This window comes from Neofelis nebulosa, chromosome 15 (assembly GCF_028018385.1).
Source record: "Neofelis nebulosa isolate mNeoNeb1 chromosome 15, mNeoNeb1.pri, whole genome shotgun sequence".
Lineage (NCBI taxonomy): Eukaryota > Metazoa > Chordata > Mammalia > Carnivora > Felidae > Neofelis > Neofelis nebulosa.
In genome coordinates this window covers 36,900,721-36,923,265 of record NC_080796.1, presented here as the reverse complement: position 1 = coordinate 36,923,265, position 22,545 = coordinate 36,900,721, and the positions used below count along the sequence as shown (strand labels likewise).

At 36.1% G+C, this 22,545-nt stretch overlaps 1 protein-coding gene across 11 annotated transcripts in view; it reads left to right on the top strand.

Annotated features, from left to right (window-relative positions):
- Nucleotides 1-22,545, top strand: part of RPS6KC1 (ribosomal protein S6 kinase C1) — a 321,171-nt gene that overhangs the window by 36,087 nt on the left and 262,539 nt on the right. For all 11 annotated transcript variants that reach the window (XM_058700929.1, XM_058700930.1, XM_058700928.1 and 8 more), the window contains exons 5-6: nt 7,330-7,423; nt 19,070-19,432. In XM_058700929.1, the coding sequence (XP_058556912.1) occupies nt 7,330-7,423; nt 19,070-19,432 (457 nt within the window). The remainder of the gene's footprint in view (nt 1-7,329; nt 7,424-19,069; nt 19,433-22,545) is intronic.

The window sequence follows — 22,545 nt, the reverse complement described above, 5'->3', positions numbered from 1 at the left end:
AAGCAGTCATGCAAATTATCACATGCCAAGGGCTAAAAAAAATCAGTCTAGGAAAACAGGAGTCAGATCTTAGACCTTGAAGAATTTAAATAAAAGTTACCTGTTCATTCTGTTTCCTTTGAATTTGGCAATTCCTGATTATAACTACTGCTGGATGATACTTACTTTTTAGGCTTTGTGCAGTGAGAGACAGAAGAAGAGAAAAGAATACATTGGGCACTTCAAGGGAAGTCAAGCTAGTTTTAGAAAATGTATTAGAAATACTTTAGGTAGTCCGCTGGGCAAGAGAGGGATACTCATTGGGTATTATCACAGCAGTAGTAGTCAGTCTCTAAATAAACAACGAAAAAGCTTAACCGTATTAACTTAAACAAGAAAGGGATGTCTTTGTCTCTTACAACGGGAAGTTGAGTGAGGAAGATAGGATGTCGCTGGCACAGAGCTCAATAATGTCCTCCAGAGCCTTAGCTTTAGCTTCCTTGTTTGGGGCGTGAAAGGAAAAGGGCCAATAAATGAATGCATGCCAGTTTTTAAAAGCTTTCCTAGACATTCTGCCTAGAGGTAGTCCTTCTTACATCCAGTAGGCCAGAACTGGGTTACAGGACTGTCCGTAGCTTCAGAAAAGTCTGGGTGTGTGAGTCTTTTGGCTTTCTAGTTCTGATTGTGGATGAAGGTATGAACGGGAGGTTTTTGGGTAGTCAGGTCACAGGGTGTGCTACAATAACGTGTAGGTTTTTTGTTTGTTTGTGTGTTTGTTTGTGGAAACGTTGATGGTATTTACTACATTGCAAATGACCACATAGTCAAATGATTTGATTTTTTTTTTTTTTAACATACACAGGAGTAGAAGGAGTGCTACAAAGTGCTAGAATGAGCCTCTGTTACTCATTACTCATCTTAAAAAATTACCAGTTTATTGCCAAATGTTTTTCATCTATACCTTTCCATGTGTATTCTTTGCTGTTTATGTATATGTATGTATGTATGTATGTATATATGCATTTACAGTTTTATTGACATACTTTAAAATTTACCAATTGTAAGTGTACCATTCAGTGACTTTCAGTAAATTTATAGAGTTGTGCAACTGTCACATTTCTGCCACCTAAGCAAGTTTCTCTGTGCCCCTTTACTGGCAGTCTCCTTTTCCAGCCCCATCCCTAGGTAACTACTTACCTGTTTTCTGACTATAGATTTACCTTTTCAGGACATTTCAATTACACAGAATCACACAGTATGTGGTCTTTTGTTCTGGTTTCTTTCACTTAATGTTTTCACATAATGTTTTGAGTTTTATCCACATTCTATCACGTATCAGTCTTCTCTTCCTTTATGTCGCTGGAAAGTATTCTGTTATATAGATCATACTATGTTTTGTTTATCCATTGGCAAATTGACAGACATTTGGTTTGTTTTCAGTTTTTTGGGCCTTTGTCTAGTATTGCTGCCAACAAATCTGTGTGTAGATATACGTTTTCATGTCTCTTGGGTAGATTCTGAAGAGTGGAATTGCTGGGTCTTATGATAAGTTTATGTTTTTAAGAAACTGCCAAACTGTTCTCCACAGTGACCATACTGTTTTAGATTCCCCAGCAACGTATGAAGGTTCTGGTTCTTACTCAATTTCACCAACACTTAGTATTGTATGATTTTTAAATTTATAGTTTTTCTAGTATGTATATCGTGGTATTTCACTGTAATTTCCATTTCCTAATGGCTAATGATGATGAGCTTGTTTTCAAGCTCAAGTTTACTTCTTCAAGTTTATTCAAGTTTATTTCTTGACTTTTGACGTCTTCTATTGATCTGCGTGCCTGTTTTTATAACAGTACTGTATTGTCTTGATTATTGTAGTTTTATAACAAGTTTTGAAATTGGATAGTGTAAGTTGTCTCACTTTATTCATACTTTTTCAGAATTGTTACAGTGATTTCGAACCCTTTGAATTTCCATAAAAATTTTAGCATCAGCTTGTCCATAACAACAAGAAATTCTGGTGGAATTTTGGTTGGAATTGTATTAAGTCTATAGTTTGGGGAAAATTATTATTTTAACAACATTGTCTTCCAACCCCATGAACATGAAATGACTCCATTTATTTCGGCGTTCTTTAATTAGTCTCAGCAGTGTTTTACAGTTTTCAGTGTATAAGTCTGGCCCTTCTTTGGTTAAAATTACTCTAAGCATTTTATTTTATTTTATTTTATTTTATTTTATTTTATTTTATTTTATTTTATTTTATTTTTTTATCATTATATACATTTATTTATAATTAAAATTTATTCCATCTGTTTCTTTTTCCTTTTGTAATGGGATTACTTAAAAATCAGAAACGACATATGTGGTGGCTCCCTCACTTTACATTTCTTCTGGTCAGTTCTGCTTTCACACTGGTGACAGGAGAGAGGAAGGAGGATCCGGCAGCAAGGGTGGACTGCGGATCTAAGAGAGTTGGAGTCAGGCTGATGGGGAGTCCCTGAGCAAAGGCTGGCCTTTGGGAGAGTCCTACTTTGTTAAGGAATGGTTTGACACCAGTATCCCCACCATGCTCAGTCATTGGCGGGGGCCATACTGGGAGTCGTATGGCCTGGATGGAAAGACAGTGGGGGATCCAAAGGGGTGGCAGCTGGGGGCAGTCAGTCAACTAGCAGTCAACCAGCAGATTCTTTGGAAGGGTATGGGAGTACTGTATCTTCTTCGCTCCTCAGAAACCAGTCTTTGTCATGGTAATTTAGGCAGCCATCCCTGATTTCTTTGCCACTGCTTTTGGCCTGCAGCTCTGACTTTTTAGGTCTATTTGTGTGGAGAGTGCCCACACTGTGTCTAAGCATTTTATGCTGTCGTGAGTGGTTTACAGGTTTAATCCATGTTGCAGCATGTATCAATACTCCATTCCTTTTTGGTGCCTATATAGTATTCCTTTGTATGGCTAGTGGATATGTTACATTTTGTTTTTCCATTCATCAATTGATGCACATTTGGGTTGTCTCTCCCTTTTGGTTATTATGAATGATGTTGTTAATGACTATTGGCATGCAAGTTTTTTGTGTGGACATACTTTTTCATTTCTCTTAGGGTATATACATAGTATTGGAATTGATCTGGGAGGATTTCAAATTTTAATTCAGTTTATTTACTTGTTATAGGTCTATCATGATATTCTCTTTCTACTTGAATCAACTTTGGTAACTTGTCCCTTCCCAGGAATTTTTCATCTAAATTGTGTAATTTGTTGGCATAAATTGTTCATAGTATTCCCCCAGAACGCCTTTGATTTCTATGGGTATGTTAGTGATGTCCCTCTTTCATTCATGATTTTGGTAATTTGTATCTGGTGTATTTTTTTCTTGGTCAGTCTACCTAAAAGTTTGATATTTTTGTTGATTTTTTTCAAAAGACCAGCTTGGTTTCATTACTTTCTCTCTGTTTTCTCTATTTTATTTTGATTTCTGCTCTAAACTTTATTTCTTTCCTTTTGCTTGCTTTGGATTTACTTTGTTCTTTATCTAATTCTTTAGTTCCTTAAAGTGGAAGTTTAGATTACTGATTTGAGATGGTTATTCTTATCTAACATGGGTGTTTACAAGTATAAATTTTTCTTTTAGCACTACTTGAGCCTCATCCCATAGGCTTTTACACTTTGTTTTTATTTTTATTCAGTTTAATGCATTTTCTGCTTTCGTGATTTTTTTCTGTAGACTCTTCTGTTATTTAGAAAAATGTTCTTTAATTTCCAAGTATTTGTTAATTTTTAAAGTTTCTTTTATTGTTGAATTCTAATTTTGTTTTCTTGTGGTCGTGGTCAGAACGCATGTTTGATTTCAGTTCTTTTAAATATATTGAGACCTGATTTATTTCTTAGCATATGAACTATCCTGGAGAATGTTGCATGTGTGCTTGGAAGGAGTGTATATTCTGTTGTCAGGTGGAATTTTATGTAAATTTTAGTTAGTTCAAGTTAGTTGTTAGTGATCTTTAAGACTTCTGTATCTTTGCTAGTTTTCTGTCTAGTTCTGTCAATTATTAAGAGCAGGATATTGAAACCTCCAGTTAATTGTTGAAGTTTCTTTCTTTTTCCTTTTTCTTTTTTTAATGTTTGTTTATTTTTGAGAGAGAGAGAGAGAGAGTCAGTTAAATGTCCGACTTCGGCTCAGGTCATGATCTCCCAGTGAGTTCGAGCCCTGTGTCAGTCTCTGTGCTAACAGCTCAGATCCTGGAGCCTGCTTCCGATTCTGTGTCTCCCTCTCTCTCTCTGCCTCTCTCCCACTCACGCCTCTGTCTCTTTCTCTCTCAAAAGGAAATAAACATTAAAAAATTTTTAATTGGCAGTGTGTAACTGCTGATATCTCTTCTCAATTTTAAATTTTTATTGTACTTTTAAACCTCGCTAACTAGGGGTTAGTCCTGTAACAGCATAGCTTAGTGGTCAGCCATGATTGGTCTTTGTATTTAAACACTTTGTTCCAGTATATGCTTCTTCCATATGCTGATGTTTCTTCATATATATTTTCAGAGTTCAAGCAGTTTTTAAGTTTGCCCTGGATTTTGCTTATCTTTGAGATCTCTTGCATTTCCTCTGTGTGTGTGCGCACCATTGTGGCTTGTTGGGGGTTTGTAGATAGCTTGATTCTTCTCTAGTCTCTCCTGTGTGGGTGAGTAGAGAGCTTGTTAAGAACCCCTATGGTTGTGTACTTTCTGTAACTCCCTGTGAAATGTCTGGCTAATACGCTGGTCCTTTGCTTGCTGGAACCTCATGCTTGCTGAGCCACTGTGCATTGGTGCTGGGATCGCTACTATTACTGATAATAATACTGTTTGGGGTGGACGACTTCTGTGCTTCAGTCCAAATCATGCTTGCCTCCACTGCAAGTGAATCTGCTGAATTTCAAGGCTTGCCTTGCCCTTGTATAATTACCATGGGAACCCAGCTGGGACAGAAGGTGGGAGCAACCCCAGGCAAGAATACCACAGACTCCCACAGTTTTTACCTGTGATTTTCTGGTTTTTTATGGGTAACCACTTCTTCATTCATTATATGTTTTTGGTCAATTTCCAGAGCACTCAGATGGTCGTTTTGACATTTTTCTCCAGTTATATCTTTGTCTTTTGGGGAGAGCATTTGCTGATGTTCTTATTCTATTATACCTGGACTCCTTCACCCCTAGGTTGACATTTCATTAACAAAAAACTTTGAGATGCTGTGTAATAAGTTTCTTTCTACTGCATAGAAAAGAATGCCTAGTGGTTAATGTTTTTGATCGAGAGATTAAAATAGCAATTAATCTAGAGATTTAATGTAGAGATTAAAATACAATTGTGGCGTATTTCTCCACTACTTCCCTTGAGTTCCTATGGAAAGTTTTTTATTATTTTAATTAAAGATTTATTCTGTATTTGTTGTTTATTAAATGAAGTAAATAAAATTTCTCTAAGATTATGAGCTAAAATAGCTTTTTGTATTCTTTAGTATTGTGTTTTTATTTTACCTTGTGAACAGATCTATATCAGCTAATATTAACAAATAAAAAATGAGTGCTTATGTTGTTCTAAACACTTTACATGTATAAAGTCTTTTAGTCCTGACAACATATTAAGTTATAAATAATAATTCCATTTTATAAATAGGTAACAAAGTCCGCATCTCTGATAGTAGAAGAGGTAGTTAATGGTTGAAAGGCACTTTCTGTAAACTGAGATTATAAATAAAATCAGCTTTGTCTGGTAAAATTCTCAGAATATTTGCAGATTTGCTTAAGATGTGGTTTATGGCTTAGTCTAAAATAGAGACTCTTCTTTTTTGGAGAAAAATTCAGATACAAACTGTGATTTGAATATTTTAATTCACAAATAGAATAAAGTGTATAAATTCTTGCTTCTAAAGGGAATAATTGTTTTTAAAGTTTCAGTTCATTTAACACTCTGGGAAGTAAAATTTGGTAATTTTAGAGGAACCATTTCAAATTTCTCTTTCTTAAAGATAAGCTGGTAGGGAGACTTTTGATTATAACTAAAGACAGTTAAGTTCTTTGTGCTGAAGGAGAGAGGAAAAAGGGGTCTTGTATTTTTCGTGGGTTTTACTATCCTGGTAGTAGTGTTTGGGGACTTAGAACTGTTGGTGGAAGGTAGAATAAAAGATGTTATGGAGCAAAAGAGCTATTATTTTAGTTATAGTTATTTAAGGATTTTAAGTCCTTATACTCATGATTGAAACAGTCGTAAAACCACAGCACAAAACATACCAGCACCACTTTCTTGATAAATAGCATTCTCTAGTTGCACACGGAGTGAGAGAAAACAGTTTTTTGAAGGTTGAATTTGCAAACCTAGATACAGAATTAAAATAATGGTCATATAAGGAATCACAATAGTTTTTATATTTTATTAAAATATAGTTATTTTATTGTTATTAAAAATGTGTTGCTTTGGGGCACCTGGGTGGCTTAGTCAATTAAGTGTCCGACTTTGGCTCAAGTCATGATGTCATGGTTCATGGGTTCGAGCCCCGTGTCAGGCTCTGTGCTGACAGCTCAGAGCCTGGAGCCTGCTTCAGATTCTGTGTCTCCTCTCTCTGCCCCTCCCCTGTTCATGCTCTCTCTCTGTCTCTCAAAAATAATAAATAAATGTTTAAAAAATGTGTTGCTTTAATACAAATATCTTAGGTTTGTTTAGTTTTATATTATGTCTAAATAGGTTTCAAATTTAGGGTGCTTCTGGAATCACTGAGGTGCTATGTGATATATGTTAGTTTTTAATTTGATAAAATTAAATGACTTCTAATAGAGTCCCATCATTTATCACTAAATAGAATGACCAGACACTAAGGATGTTGAGTAATAGTCTGTAGCTGGTGTGTGTGTGTGTGTGTGTGTGTGTGTGTGTGTGTGTGTGTTCTGCATTTTTTAAATGAGTACTTTTGATAGGTCTTTATACATATGCTTTTATAAAAAGGCACATGATATAAACATGATAATATTCCTTTTGAATTCGCATTGGTTAATGCTAGATTTTAATAATAGATTTTTTTTAGAGTAGTTTAGTTTACAGAAAAACTGTGAGGAAAATATAGTGCTTTTCTGTATACCCCTTTCCCTTTCACAGAGATTCCCCTATTATTAACATCTTGCATTGGTGTGGTACATTTTTACAGTTGATGAATCAATACTGATATTTCTATTGATTTTTTTAAAGGCAAATGTAATCTGGTTTAACAGATGAATGGTTTCTGTAATCCTTATACGTACTCAGTTGAGATAACTATTGTTAATTTATTACTCATTTAAAAATAAAACCCTTACTGACAATGATACACAATTATTCTTCTCTTTTTAGGGTGGAATAGTTAATGATGGTTCTGAATTGATTGGACCTGCGGAAGCTTATTCGGATTCCCTTGTTGACAGCTTTCCTGAGTGTAGTACTGAAGGTAGGATATTTTAATTTTTTTTCATTGCAGTGGTTTTGACTGCAGAAGACTATAAATCGTATTTGAATTGCAAAAGAATAGATGGCTGTAGGAATTTAAGAGTATTTTATCAATTCTAAGATGCTTTTTGTTCTTCATGTTTTAGTATCACCTAGTATCACTTGATGCGTGATATTGGGTTGATGATACCTTCTTACATTTAATTGACAGCTTTTTTCTTTCTTAGTGATATATAAAATAATGACTTATCCTACAACTAATGGCATATTAGATTTGATGAAATATGGCATAATAAGTGTTCAGAATTTATATTGTCTGGTGTAAGAATACCTTGCTAAAGTTTATTTAGCAGCATCTGACTTTTAGACAATTAATTTCAAAACTGGCTTTAAAAGTTTAGTCATGTTCCTAGAAAGAGTAAACCTAAGGCAGTTCTAGTGTTTTTAGTATGTTTTATAATAACATAAGTCTAAACCAAAGCAGTTTTTTAAATTCTAATCACTTTAATTCAAGAATGTATAATCTCTTGTTTTATTCCTTTGTTAAGCCATCCCTGAATTTTTATGAAGATTTAAAATACATACATTTTGGTCTTTAGATTTCCTTAGCTAGTTTTCATCCAGGGAAGATTTTGGAATGAAAAAAAAAAAAAAAAAAGATTTGGGGATAGGAAGGGAGAGTCTTTAAAAATAGGTAATTAGATTTGTTTGAAGTGGCTTAGGTTTGGTTTATATAAAAGTAAAATCATAGACTAGCTATTTCTTGATCGCTTTCATGAATAACAGTTTATGGCTAAGGAGGATGCTTTACGACTCTAATATGGGAGGTAGCCGTAATCTCATTGTAGTGATGTTTTTGTGGGGATATGTACTGATGTCATACATCAACAGACACACTGATATAGATTTCTTGCTGTACATTGGCATCTTAATTTGGTAGGAACAGCAAATTCCCATTCGTTGTGTAGGCGGAATCTTTTGGTGCTACCACATTGAGAAGTGATGAGCTCTTCTTGTTTTTCACGGTGGCTCCCATTGACTTAAAAGCGAAGTCTGTTCACTTACACCTAGTGTTCTGTGTTTTGTATGGGCATCTTAGGCCCAGCGGTTTCCATTAGATCCTCAATACTTTTGACTCCATACTAAATCATAAATCAGCCAAGGTTGTAGAAAAACATTGCTTACAGTAATTTGTTCACATGTATTTATTTACATTGTACATATTTATAATCCATTATGTTTTTCGGAAAAAACAAATACCTTTTTCCTGTGACCTGTTTTGATCTGTGATCCTTGCTAGGCTTTGGAAAACCTACTCCCTGCTGGGGATCCCAATGTGATTGTTTCTAGAGCTAGTTTCTTGGAAGGTAACTTATTCGGGATAACCAGATCTGGCTGTTGCCTCAGAGATACTCTGTTCCTGAGAAAAGGGAGAAGGTATTTTCTCCCTGTAAATGTGGTGATTTGGTGACATCCAATAGTGGACAAATAGAGTTACAAAGATTCATAGGAGAGTGTTCAATGAGGAGTACAGTTTTTAGAAATTTTAGAATGTTTCTTAGTTTCTCTCCTTTTGTGTTTTGTTGTAGGAATCTAAGGTTACGTGATTTGGGAATCGTTATATTCTTTTAATATTCATAAGAATCCTTTTTTACTAGGTGAGAGTCAGCCATGATGGGAGATGTATATCTCAGGAACCTATTCTAGTGTAAGGTCGTCATGGATGGGAACGATACATAGGTCTTTTGTCCTTTTTTATAGTCTGGAAGAGAAGAGAGGAACATTATTATTAGGAATGAGTTTTCTTGGGATGGTGTTCTAGAATATGGAAGAATGTTCAGAGTTCAAATGTGACTATGGTAAAAATGTGGTAAAAAAAAAAAAAAAAAAAGGATGAGGTTGTAATTTGTTGTCCAGAGTGGGAGAGTTCTGAGAAGTAAAGAGGGTACTTTAATAAGTACAAGACAACAAGCTGAAACTAGGACTGCCTCTGGTACACTGGGGCCATATGGGCCATTCTTCCTAAAACAGTTGTTTTGGAATTTACCTTTTGAAGTTTCAAAAAGATGGGTTTTCCTTGAAAGGATTTATCTTTTTTTTTTTTCCTAGTTTTATTTATTTGAGAGAAAGCGTGGGCGAGCCGAGGTGGGGGAGAGGGACAGAGAGAGAGGGAGAGAGAGAATCCCTTCCCACCCCCATGCAGGGCTTGACCTTACAAACCATGACATCATGACCTGAGCTGAAATCAAGAGTCCGACGCCCCACCTACTGAGCCACCCAGGTGCCCCACGAAAGGATTTATCTTTTAGGAATATGCTTTTATGAGAGAAATTAGGGGCTACCTTTTTGTTAAAAACATCAGAAAAGACTTACGCTACCTAAAAGTAATACTGACATTTTATCCTTTCAGTGCATAGCTTAGTTTTCCAGCTGTATTACCATCTCTGAAACACACTGTGATCCATGAAGAATGCAAAACATGGAACTGGAAAGGCAGTTAAAGCTTAGATTTTTTTTAATCCCCCCTCCCTTTAAAAGCCTTTACGCCTGACTAATTAATCCTGCTGAAAGACCTTGTTGACAAATACAGATCGGAGTGTCAAACAGCTTGCAAATTCATTGTTATTTGAGAGGGGAAATGACTTTTAAATATCATGAGATTGTCTGGCATACTGGGTAAGTGGAAGATATACTTTCCTACCAAAAGGTCTGCAAACCCCAGAGACAACCAAGGGAGAGGGCCTGTGCTAGCAAAAGAGCAGGGAAAGCTGGCAGCCCACCAAGCCCCACAGGTATGCAGTGAAACAGAGGGTTGTAGAGGGATTGTGGTGGCAAGTGCTCAGGGTTTGGATTTAGAGCCAAAATGAGAGGAGGTGATTCACTCCATAACATCTCCTCTGAGTGTAGTATTTTAAACGGTGTTTCAAAGGTGTATTCATTTTTCACACTTGTGATTTAGTTTGCCAGCGAAATGAGCCAGAGGGGCAAATCTTAATATATAGTCTGCTGTTTCAAGGTCCTTCGGTAGAGTTAGAATGACATGGCAAGTATATCACCTCTCAGAGAACAGATGTAGAGGCTAAATGATCATTATTTTTATTAGTACCATAAAAATGCAATCAACAGGTCTTAATTTACCTTGAAGGAAAGTTTTCTGAGGAAAACATAAAGAGCTGGATTAATGACTTTGAAAAAAATTGTCATTTGATTGTAATGGGATAGTGGAAACCCCTTTAAGGTTCCATAAAACAAATAATTTGGTGATTAACTGGTAAGTGTATTTTATCTAATATGAAATTGAGAATTATAAAATTATTCAGTAGGTTTTTAGATAAAAAGTTTATATTGTTTTATGTTTTTAAAATGAAATGCTGGTACTTTTCATATCCTTTGTCCAGAGAAATTAAACTATATATATATTTAAAGATGAAAGAAGATTTACTTGATTGTTAACATCTTATTTCCTTTTTAAACTTGCATCTTTTCGTTTGATTAAACTTAGCTATGAAGTTACCATGACATTTGTAGAAACCTGGCCAAAATGGTGCATGGGAATTGAGCTTCTTGACATGTTTCTCTCATCTGTTGGCCCGTTTGAAGGATGTAGGTTGCTTTACTGCCATGATGGCCTTGATATTGGAGCCTTTGATGTTGGTAGACTCTCATCTGGTAACCTGTGTCATTTCCTCTTCCTAATACGTGACTTGACTTCCTTTGCAGTTGTGGGAGGGACATTTTCCAGGTGTACGCAGCAAACCAGAGAAAATAATTAGATGATCGTAATCACAAATAGAAACTGAGAGGTCAGTTTCTTATATGTAACATCTCATGTGTGGAATATTCTTCAATGTCTCCTGGGAGTAGCCAGATCTACCTTTGTGTGTGTGTGTGTGTGTGTGTGTGTGTGGCCTGTAAATTGTGGATTAAGAGCTCCCTGGATGTTCAATTGTAGCAATTGTAGACACAAGAAAGAATCTATTAACCTGTCTTGAATGAACCATTTTAGAGTAAATGAGATGTACATTTTGAGAATAGCATCTATTTCTGGTCTGTGTAAGGGATCTCTAAAATCACTCTCAGTTCAAGATTTGTATTTTTATTTGATGGTGGGATAAGAATTCTTTCCATTAAATCTTGAAGGTTAGAGGTAAACTGTATTAATTTGGATAATTTTGATTAGTTTTAAAGCATTAAGGGAGACTAATTGGAAAGGTGTCTAGTTATTTAAGTTTGAGAAAAAATCTTCTGTATCAAAGTGTCATTTTATTATTATATTTTTCTTTTTATTATTTGTATTTCATTTGGTTGATTCATAGTTGATGCTTTCAGGCAGGTTCATTTTTTTTTTTTTTTTTTTTAAATTTTTTTTTTCAACGTTTTTTATTTATTTTTGGGACAGAGAGAGACATAGCATGAACGGGGGAGGGGCAGAGAGAGGGAGACACAGAATCGGAAACAGGCTCCAGGCTCTGAGCCATCAGCCCAGAGCCTGACGCGGGGCTCGAACTCACGGACCGCGAGATCGTGACCTGGCTGAAGTCGGACGCTTAACCGACTGCGCCACCCAGGTGCCCCAGGCAGGTTCATTTTAAAAAGGAATATTCTTAAGTTGGTTCACCACTTAGTAGCCTAAATCTATTTTTGAGACGAACTTGAAGTGTGTGCACCATGGAGTAGTGTAAGATGACAAAAATACAGAAAGCCTAATTGAAAGGAATTTTAAATTTAAAGTAGGATTTAGTGCGAGTATCCACTAGGTGGCACCATGAGAACCCTAAATCTTGTTACTGCGATTATTCTAGGCCCTCTTGTATTATGATAGAGTATGCTTATTCAGTTAGAAGTTCCTTTTTCTCTTAAGTGCTTATCTGCCTAACGTTTATCTATTTTCCCTTGTTAGTTGAATTTTCTTTGGTGAAGGAGTTTAAAATAGGTAAAAAAGAACAGATTACTATTCTCAAGATAAACATAAATGAGAAGGTGTCATTGTATGTGTGCATGTAAAACAAATGATACAAATTGTAAATATTGACTCTTATAAACCGTAGGGCTATTGAGGATAATATTGGATTTTAGGGGTTGGGTGGGGCAAATAAAAGAAATTGATAATATGTCATGGGAAGTGTTTGAGAGTAGAAAGAACATCAAGAATGACACAGATAAATCCCTTATTCCACAATTAAAAATTGGAATTTCAGAGAAGTTAAGCCATGTGCCTAAGGCAGTCTAGGCACTCCGGGTATTCAGTAGCAATCATAAAAAATATATTTTGAAAGAAGAGATTTAGTTTTATGGAGAGGGAGGCAGTGAGAATACATATTTGGTATAGAACTCCCAGTGTGAGCGGCTTGTGCTCTGGTAGCAGGATTGATTTGCAGAGATTATGAAGAGTAGCAGCATAAGAAGTTCATTAGATAGAAAGGAAAGCCAACTCATAGATCTTTGTTGTTCATGAGAAGATAACAGTATTACGGCTGTAATTTTGATTGATATGTTACTTTCTGAACTTATTCCGTTTTTCACCAAATATGCAGTGATTTTCTCATCCTCTTTTCATAAATTTTCAAGGGTGAAGCAAAGACTTGTCCCCAGGACATTATAAAAATGTGAAATATCAAAAGAATGGTACTTCTTAGTAACAGTGGCTATTTCTAAATGATAAGTTGATAATCAGGTACAGGAATCTTAATTATGAGATTTGGGTATTCGCCTAAAATCATATTTATAAGGGCTTGTTTCTTAATGGAGATTGATATGTATGTCTTCTCCCTCAGGGTGACCTTTGTTCTGCTGGCTAGATATTTTGCTTTGTGTGTGAAGCATGAGTCATTGCTACTAGGAAAAGTAGAAATTCCCTTTCGTTGACTGAACCTCAGTGCTCAGTGAAAGCTATCAGCTAATAATAATGAGGCCATGTATTTTATATATAGTTGACCATGAGAGACCACCTGTTGTTCTAAAGGAAACCGATCTCTTTTTGCAGATGGTCTTCAAATACAGATTTCTGATAGTTTATAGTATAAAGATTTATTCTATAGCAACTCAACCTTTTCCCCTGGTGCCTGTCTTTCAGAGGTGGTGTCCTAGACAGATTTCACTAGACTGCCCTACTCTGAGCAGTTCAAAGCACAGAAGGTGAAGGTAGGTAGGTGAACTGGGATGCTATATAAACCCCTCATGTCTGTAGCTGCTTTTTAACCGGTCACCTGGGGCCCTCTAATAGCCCTGAGACTTGAATCTCTGTGATATGAACCTGGAGGCAGAACGCTTTCATAGAACCTTTGACTCTTCCCCCTCCCATCCCTTCCCAAAAAGGCTTAGGTTTTTGTCTTGATGGTGTTGGTGAAGGATGTACCTTTTACTCTCATGATGGCTCCAGAGGGCCCCTTTAAACATGGATTGACTTCAGGTTGGTTTAACTTTTGACAAATAGTGTCTGAATTGTCAGTTGTTGCCCTGCCTTATCCACAGTGTTCTTCCTACTCACCTTAACTGAGAACCTCTTGTTTGCTGCTCTATCTTATTAGCTTTCTTTCTGGGTTTTAGGAAGCTAGTCTCCACTTTCCGTGATATTTCTATTTAGCTTTGTATAAAACAGGTTGAATGACAGGACCGTGAATTCAAGGAGGTGAGCAAGCACTGTGATAAGTAGCTGTATTAAGGATATAAGGTGGAAAAAAACTAGGTACTGAGTGTGTGTGTGTGTGTGTGTGTGTGTGTGTGTGTATAAATAATTCATTACTGTGGTAGTGAAAGGGGAGCGTTCTTGAGGTGATTGGGGAATACTTCATTGAGAAGAAGGGAATTTAGAAATTGCTTAAATGCAGAAGAGATTTCCTAGAAGATGATTGGTTGCAGTGTATGGTTGAGGTATGATAGGGTTCGGCTTATGATATGGTTGAGATATGGTAGGGTGCATCAAGGAAGAAGGTAGACGAGGAAGAAATGTCAAGGGTTAGTCTGCTTCAGACAAATCTGTCTGTCATCGTTTCTGTCTTCTCTCTTAAGTTAGGAATTCCTTGGCACTGGCTGCTGGGTGATACGTATGGGCCTATATTGCATAAATTATGTTTGTATAGCATATATTCGTTCACAAACAAATTCCCAGTTTTAGCCCTTGTTGCATCTCCTTTGATAGCCTTCAAATACAGAGCCTTAAGAGCTTGTCATACACATGTAAGCGATGTGGTAAGAGTCACCTGTGATCCCACCATACAGAGAAAATTACTGTTAGGCTACCTCTCTAGCCTTTTTTTCTGGTTTTGTTTTAAAATTAGAATTATAGTATATGTATATACTGCTTTGCAGTTTATTATTTTTGCATAATAGATCATGAATACTTTAGCATTAAATATTCGTTTGTAACATAATTTTTAATAGCTGTATAATATTTTATCAAAGGGATGTACCATAATCTCTTATTGTTAGGAATTGGTTATTTCCAAATTTTCACTAATTTTTGTGATGATTATTCTCAAATATAGATCTTTGATCGTATCTCTGGTTATTTTTGGTATAATTGTTGAATTTCTGTGTCAAAGGTATAAAGATTTTCTGCATCTGATATGCATTGTCAAATTGTCTTCCAAAAGGGTTAAATCAGAAGTCTTTTTGCTTCCCTTTGCTCCTCTCGTAGTTGGGCTAGAAAAATTCCTCTTTCTAACATGCTAGTTTTTCTTTGCTCACTTTGAAAGATTCTTCATTTAGAATTAGGTAGAATTTGGAAAGGAAATTATTTGAATATTATTATTAATTATTACTTTATTTCATTATCTGATATTCTTCCCAGGTATTTTGCTGGTCTTGCTCTTCTGATCCAATTTTATGTAATCATGATTTCCTTTGCTAACAAAATAAGATTGGAAAGGTAAGAGAGGAAATAAGACTATGCCACTAGATTTTTGTGGTCAAAAGCCAAGAAACTGAGTACACATAATTCTACCCCTTTGCCCTTTGGTATTATTGTTCCTGTTGGAAAGGAAAATCAGGCAAAACATGAAACAGTACAGTGTGATAGATGATGTGAAGGTTATAGTGACAAGACACTGGAGAGCAGACAAAAGATCTATAACAGTGTTTCCTTTCTTTTATGATTAGCTGTATAAACCAGAACTTATTTTTTAAACTTTGTCTATTTGTTTATTAATATCAATGGACCAGGTTATATAATACCCCCATTTAAGGAAATAAGTGTGCATTGGAATATATAAAATGTTTTGAAATCATTAAAAAAAATCTCTTATGAAATTTATATATTTCTCAGAACAGTGGTTAAATAATTTTGTAGATTGCTTTAAAAGATTCTGATTTTGAAGAACTGTCTGTACAGTTGAAATGTCAGAGATTGAAAAGATTTCCACCAGATCCAATGAATCTCTTCTCAGCTTGTGGATTTAATGAAGTGTTTTGCTTGTAGGGAACAAAATTAGTTCTTTATGGGCATTCCACAGATTTGAGAAAAGCCCCTGAAAACAGGATATGTTGACAGGGTGCCAAAGTAGTGTCTAAAGTTGATTTGAAATTTGAGTTTAGCTGCCAGTAACATGTTTTTACCCTAACTTACTTTATTTGAAATGAAGTAAGCAATTTAAGTCTATAATAAGTTGACAAACTATGGCCTGTGGGCCAAATCTGACCTGCCACTTGTTTTTATGTGACCTAATAGCTAAGAATGGTTTTTACATTTTAAAATGGTTGACAGTATTCAAAAGGATATTATTTTATGGCATGTGAAAATTACATGGAATTCACATTTCAACATCCATAAATAAAGTGTTACTGGAACACAGCCATGCGTATTCATTTACATATTATCTGTGGCTGCTTTTGTACTACAACAACAGAGTTGATTTGTTGTGACATAGATCATGTGGCCCACAAAACCTAAAATATTCACTCTCTGGTCCTCAGAAAAGAAGTTTGCTGATCCCTATTCTAGAATTGTATAGTCTAATCTACCTTTAAGTTTGGCTTAGGATATGATCTTGAGGAAATAATTTTCTTTTTAATATATTGTCTTTTCTGAGGAACTTGGAAGTCAACATTCAATGGTGATGCAGATTGCATAGCTGTTCCCAAATTTAATTTGTATGTAACTCTATTGTCAATCTTATTGAATGATATATAGATCAGTGGCTCTCCAAGTATGGTCTTTAGACCCTTGGGTATTCTAGAGATCTTCTCAGGGGGTCACCAAGGCAGAAATTATTTTTGCAATAGTCTAGGAAATTATTTGCCTTTTTCACTGTGTTGACATTTGCACTAATGATGCAAAAGCAGTGATAGGTAAAACTGCCTTGCCTGAGCGTGAATCAAGACAGTGATACCAGACCGTAACAGGAATCATGCCACATACTTGCAGTAATTCCAATGCTATTTTTACCTAGGAATGCCCATGATAAAGCAGTAAAAACTATTAATTTTTATCAAATCTCCACCCTTTGCTACATGTCTTTCTTATATTCTGTGTGAAAAAATGGAAGTATACATAAAACACATCTGCCTAACTGAATTGCCATGGTTGTCTTGAGGAAGAGCACTTGTTTGAGCTATGAACTAGCAGCTTTTCTCTTGGGACATCATTTTTGCTTGAAAGAACAATTGACAGACAAACTGTCATTATTCAGATTTGGGTATTTGGCAAATGGTTTTCAAACGCAAACAAAGTGAGCTGACACTTTAAGGAAAACAGCTGACAGTGTTTGTTGCCAATGATAAACTTTGAGTTTTCAGTGCCAGATTAGAATCCTGGAGAACCTTTTTTTTTTTTTTTTTTCTTTTTTAAAGTAATCTTTACATCTAATGAGGGTTTTGAACTCCGGACCCTGCGATCAAGAGTCATATGCTCTACCACCTGATGCCAGCCAGATGCCTGAATTTTGGAGAACTTGTATCTGCTACTTTGAGCTTGACAGTTCCCCAAGACCTAAAGAATATTCTGCTGAGATTGGTGGTGATAGTAACAAATGTGATTTGTCACTATAACTCAGGGAACCAGTACTTTCAAAATGTCCAATGTGTGATGCACACATTCAGTGTGCAAGACAGATCAATGGAGTTGAATGTAATAGAAACACATTTCACTGACAAGAATTTATATTCTATATGGCAACTAAGCTTTAAGAAACTACCACTTGTCAAGTTTTGGTATAGTATCAAAAAACAATATCCACAGGTATTTGAAAAGGCTGCTAAAATATTCACCCCATTTTCAGTTACATATCTATGCAAGATCTTCCTCAAATCTTTCAACCAGGGCAACATCTGACAACAGATTGAGTGCAAAATCATAATATAAGAATCTAGTCATCGGGGCGCCTGGGTGGCGCAGTCGGTTAAGCGTCCGACTTCAGCCAGGTCACGATCTCGCGGTCTGTGAGTTCAATCCCCGCATCAGGCTCTGGGCTGATGGCTCTGGGCTGATGGCTCGGAGCCTGGAGCCTGTTTCCGATTCTGTGTCTCCCTCTCTCTCTGCCCCTCCCCCGTTCATGCTCTGTCTCTCTCTGTCCCAAAAATAAAAAAAAATATAAAAAAAACGTTGAAAAAAAAAAAAAGAAAAAAAAAAGAATCTAGTCATCTTCAATTAAAAAGATTTGTACAAATGTAAAACACTGTCACCATTCTTACTAAATACTTTTTTGCCTTGGAGAATATAGTTATTTTGAACAAAAATTACATTACATGTAGTGGGCTTTAATGTTTACTTAAAAAAATTAGTCTATTTTAAATAGATATTTACAGGTATAATCCACAGGTATATTTTTTAGATATTTACAGGTATAATGCACAAAAAGAAGCTTTTTTGAGGTTCTCAATTATTTTAAGAATGTAAAGGGAGGTCCTAACGCCAGGAAGTTTCATAACTGTTGTACTTCATGCTCGTTTACCATGAAGTCAGTTTTGTGAAATGGGAGAAAGAATTTTCATTGCTAAATATTTCAGTACCACCTAGTATTCATTTTCTGTCAGAAAACTAAGAGGCAAATACAGACCAAACCTCTCTCCAAAAGTTTGTGGAAGAGAATGAAACAAAAATTTCTAAAAATTTAGTTCTTTAAAACACACACACACACACACACACACACACACACAACCAAATGGTGTACATTTTCCAGATCTGGATTATTTAAAAGCATACCTCTGAGGGTACGTTGTAGAAATAAAGAATCATTACATAATTGCCATAATAGTTGCAATTGAATGATAGCCTATTATGCTTTATATGCATGAACTGTATTCCTCATTTAAAGTTCTGCATAGTAAGTAAATTAAGTGTCTTGGGCTTGGTCACAGTAAGTTTTAAGAGCTGGGATTCAGGCACTTGTTTTTGTCTTACCTTGAGGCTCTTATTCTTTTTTCTTTATTATAATGCTGTTGTTACAAGGTTTTGTGGTAAAGGCTCTTCATTTTACAAGACTAGATAAAGACTTGTCTTCGGTTTTAGTCTGATAATTAAGGCAAAGGAGATTATTTTCCAGAGCTGAATTCAGTAAGCTAAAGCAAATGGCCAGGCACCGATCTCCATCAGGCAATGACAGCCTTCCTAATCGACTCGAATAGTATGAACAAATGAATAGTCAGCATGATTTGTATTCTTTTTGGCTGATTCTTAATTTAATATCTATTTATATTGTGATCACATTTCTAGGTTTCTCCAGTGACAGTGATTTGATATCTCTTACTGTGGACGTGGATTCTCTTGCTGAGTTAGATGATGGAATGGCTTCCAATCAAAACTCTCCCGTTAGAACTTTTGGTCTCAGTCTTTCTTCGGATCCATCAGCATTAGGGGCCGTTGCTTCTGACAGCGAACAGAACAAAACAGAAGAAGAACGGGAAAGTCGTAGCCTCTTTCCTGGCAGTTTAAAGTCCAAGCTTGGCAAGAGAGATTATTTGGAGAAAGCTGGAGAATTAATAAAGCTGGCTTTAAAAAAGGAAGAAGAAGATGACTATGAAGCTGCTTCCAATTTTTATAGGAAAGGAGTTGATTTACTCCTAGAAGGTGTTCAAGGTACAGTTTTATCTGTATTAATATGTTTTGGAATGTTCTTATGTTGGTATCTGGAAAGAAAGTGTATACATATAACTGTATCTTGTGTATAGTCCTATGTCCAAATGAGACTCAAAATGAGAAATTACTGAAGATTAAATGACCTACCTTTGGGGATGACTGGGTGGCTCAGTCAGTTAACTGTCTCTTGATTTCCTTTCAGTTCATTATCTCACAGTTCGTGAGACTGAGCCACGTATTGGGCTCTGTGCTGAGTCTGTGGAGTCAGACTGAGCTTGGGATTCCCTCCCTCTCCTTTCTCTCTGCGCCTCCCCCACTCCTCCACGTATCCCCCATATAAATAAATAAACATAAAAAAATGACCTAAATTTGGGTAAAAACTTTTACTTACATGAAGGGAAGGCAGGATCAGAGCTACTTAACACTCTGCTTTGATCAATTAACCTACAAAAACAGGATTTAAAAAACTCAAATCTCCATGTCTCTTGTATGAATAATATTCTGTTTTTTCTGACGTGGCCAGTGTTCCCCAGCCTTCACCTCTCACAGGAGTATTCACAGAGATTTAGTGCATTTACTCCTGTTGGCCTGAAGAGAAGAGATGAAATGTAAAGGTTCTTGGATTTGCCTAGTGTTCTTTTCTGTTTTAGTTGCCATAAATTCTCAGCTAGTTACTGGGGTGATTTGGGACATTTAGAATGAATGTTTCTAATGTCTGTAAGTAGAACTTAACCTTTTTTTGCCTCAGATTTTTTAAGTCATTTGTCTTTTCCTTACAAGAAACAGAGTAAGGGGGCGCCTGGGTGGCGCAGTCGGTTAAGCGTCCGACTTCAGCCAGGTCACGATCTCGCGGTCCGTGAGTTCGAGCCCCGCGTCGGGCTCTGGGCTGATGGCTCGGAGCCTGGAGCCTGTTTCCGATTCTGTGTCTCCCTCTCTCTCTGCCCCTCCCCCGTTCATGCTCTGTCTCTCTCTGTCCCAAAAAAAAATAAATAAAAAAACGTTGAAGAAAAAAAAAAAAAAATTTAAAAAGAAACAGAGTAAGGGGCGCCGGGGTGGCTCAGTCGGTTAAGCGTCCGACTTCAGCTCAGGTCATGATCTCATGGTCTGTGAGTTTGGGCCCCACGTCGGGCTCTGTGCTGACAGCTCGGAGCCTGGAGCCTGCTTCGGATTCTGTGTCTCCCTCTCTCTCTGCCCCACCCCTGCTCATGCTCTGTCTCTCTCTGTCTCAAAAATAAATAAAAACATTAAAAAAAAACAAAAAACAGTAAAGCATACCACAGTTAGTTACATGACATTGTGGACACAAAAGCCGAAGGTTGATAAGACCTTCTTGATGGTTTTCTTTCCAGAATATCATCATTTTTACTGTTTTCCTGTCATCTTTGACTTGTTAGAACCATTCCAATGACCATAGTCTCCTGTAGCACGAACCCTTTTTTGCTGTAGTACTTCCGCCCTCACCATGCTTGGTGTCCTGTCCTCCAGAAGTGCTCTGCTTTATGAGAGTTTAAACTTTCAGCCTTCTAATGTGGTAGACGATGAATACTTGGCTGCATGGACCGGAAGAGGGAGTGTATCTGGTGGCATCAGTGCTTCTTAACCAGAATTTTCACTAATTCGCTTGTTTTTGGCCCTTACTCTCATTTCCAAGCTACCCAGTGCTACACGTTCCCAAACTAATTTACAGTGTCATATAAATCAGGCAGCTTTCTTGAGCTTCCTAAGTCAATAACCACTCATCCATCTATTTTCATTTTGTAAAATGTTGTTGTTGCAGTCTTCTCTTGGAGTCTCTTTGTCCTTGGGGGCTTTTGCCTTAAAAATAATTCTTTTACTGCCATGTTAATGGGGTTTCAGGAGGGAGTATTTCTCCTGGTTTGATTGATACATCATTTTGATACAAATTTTTGTTTTTCTTTCTTTTTTTTAATATATATTATTTAGGTTTATTTATTTATTTTGAGAGAGACAGAAAGAGCACGAGCCAGGGAGGGGCAGAGAGAGGGAGGAGAGAGAGAGAATCTCAGGCAGGCTCCACAGAGTCAGTGCAGAGCCCGACATGGGGCTCGAACTCATAAAACCGTGAGATCATGGCCTGAACCGAAATCAAGAGTCAGATGCTTGACTGAGTCACCCAGGGGTCCCACAAATTTTTGTTTTTCAGGTAGTGTCATATAGTCAGTTGGGGTTTTTTGTTTGCTAGTAGAACATTCTGGTCTTTAAAGATCTACACATTTTTCTTCTTTGTCTTAACTCTCATTTTGGGTTGGGAGTTTAAAATTGGGATAAGTTGCAATTAGCTCTGATATTTTCCCTTCTTTTTTTTTTTTTTAAAGATAATTTTGTGCTAAAAAAGTCACTAGTGTTTAATTGACACAGATACATCAATGTGATCTTTTTCTGTCTAAAGTTATTTGCATTTAAACTTAGAGTACTTCATAATGTTACCACTTGATGGCACCAGAAAAATAAAAATCTTTACTTCAAAATGAGAATTATGGATGCATATCAGCAAATAACAAAAAAATATCATTTAGGTAGTTATTTTGTGATTATGATGGTGAATTATTTCTCACCAGAACTTGATACTAAATATAGTAGACTCTGTCTTAAGGAATGTTACCATTTAAACATGTTTTTCCGATTTAACATATGCCTGTCTTTCTGAAACCACAATATCCATTCCTGCCCTGGATTGGTTTTTGTTGTTAATGTGCCATAGGAACTAAAAAATTATACTTGACTAATTGCTTTTTAGTCTTTTTTTTTTTTGTTTATTCAATTTTTTATTCATACAAACTGTGAGAATCACAATCACAGAATTCTAATTTTTAATCAATATGTAAAATAACCTTTATTTCAGTCCTTGTGGTTATACTTTTAACTATGTGTTAAATGTAGCGTCAGAGCAGTGCTTCTGGTTCGTATTTAAAAGTGTAAAAGCTACCTCCTAACAGACACATGGACATTATTGGTTTTAAAAAAATTCCCCCCCCCAGTTTTATTGAGATATAATTGACATATGACATGTAACATTATACTAAAGGTACTCAAAGTAATGATTTGATATATGTATGTTTTGTGAAATGATTACCATATGTTTAGTTAATATC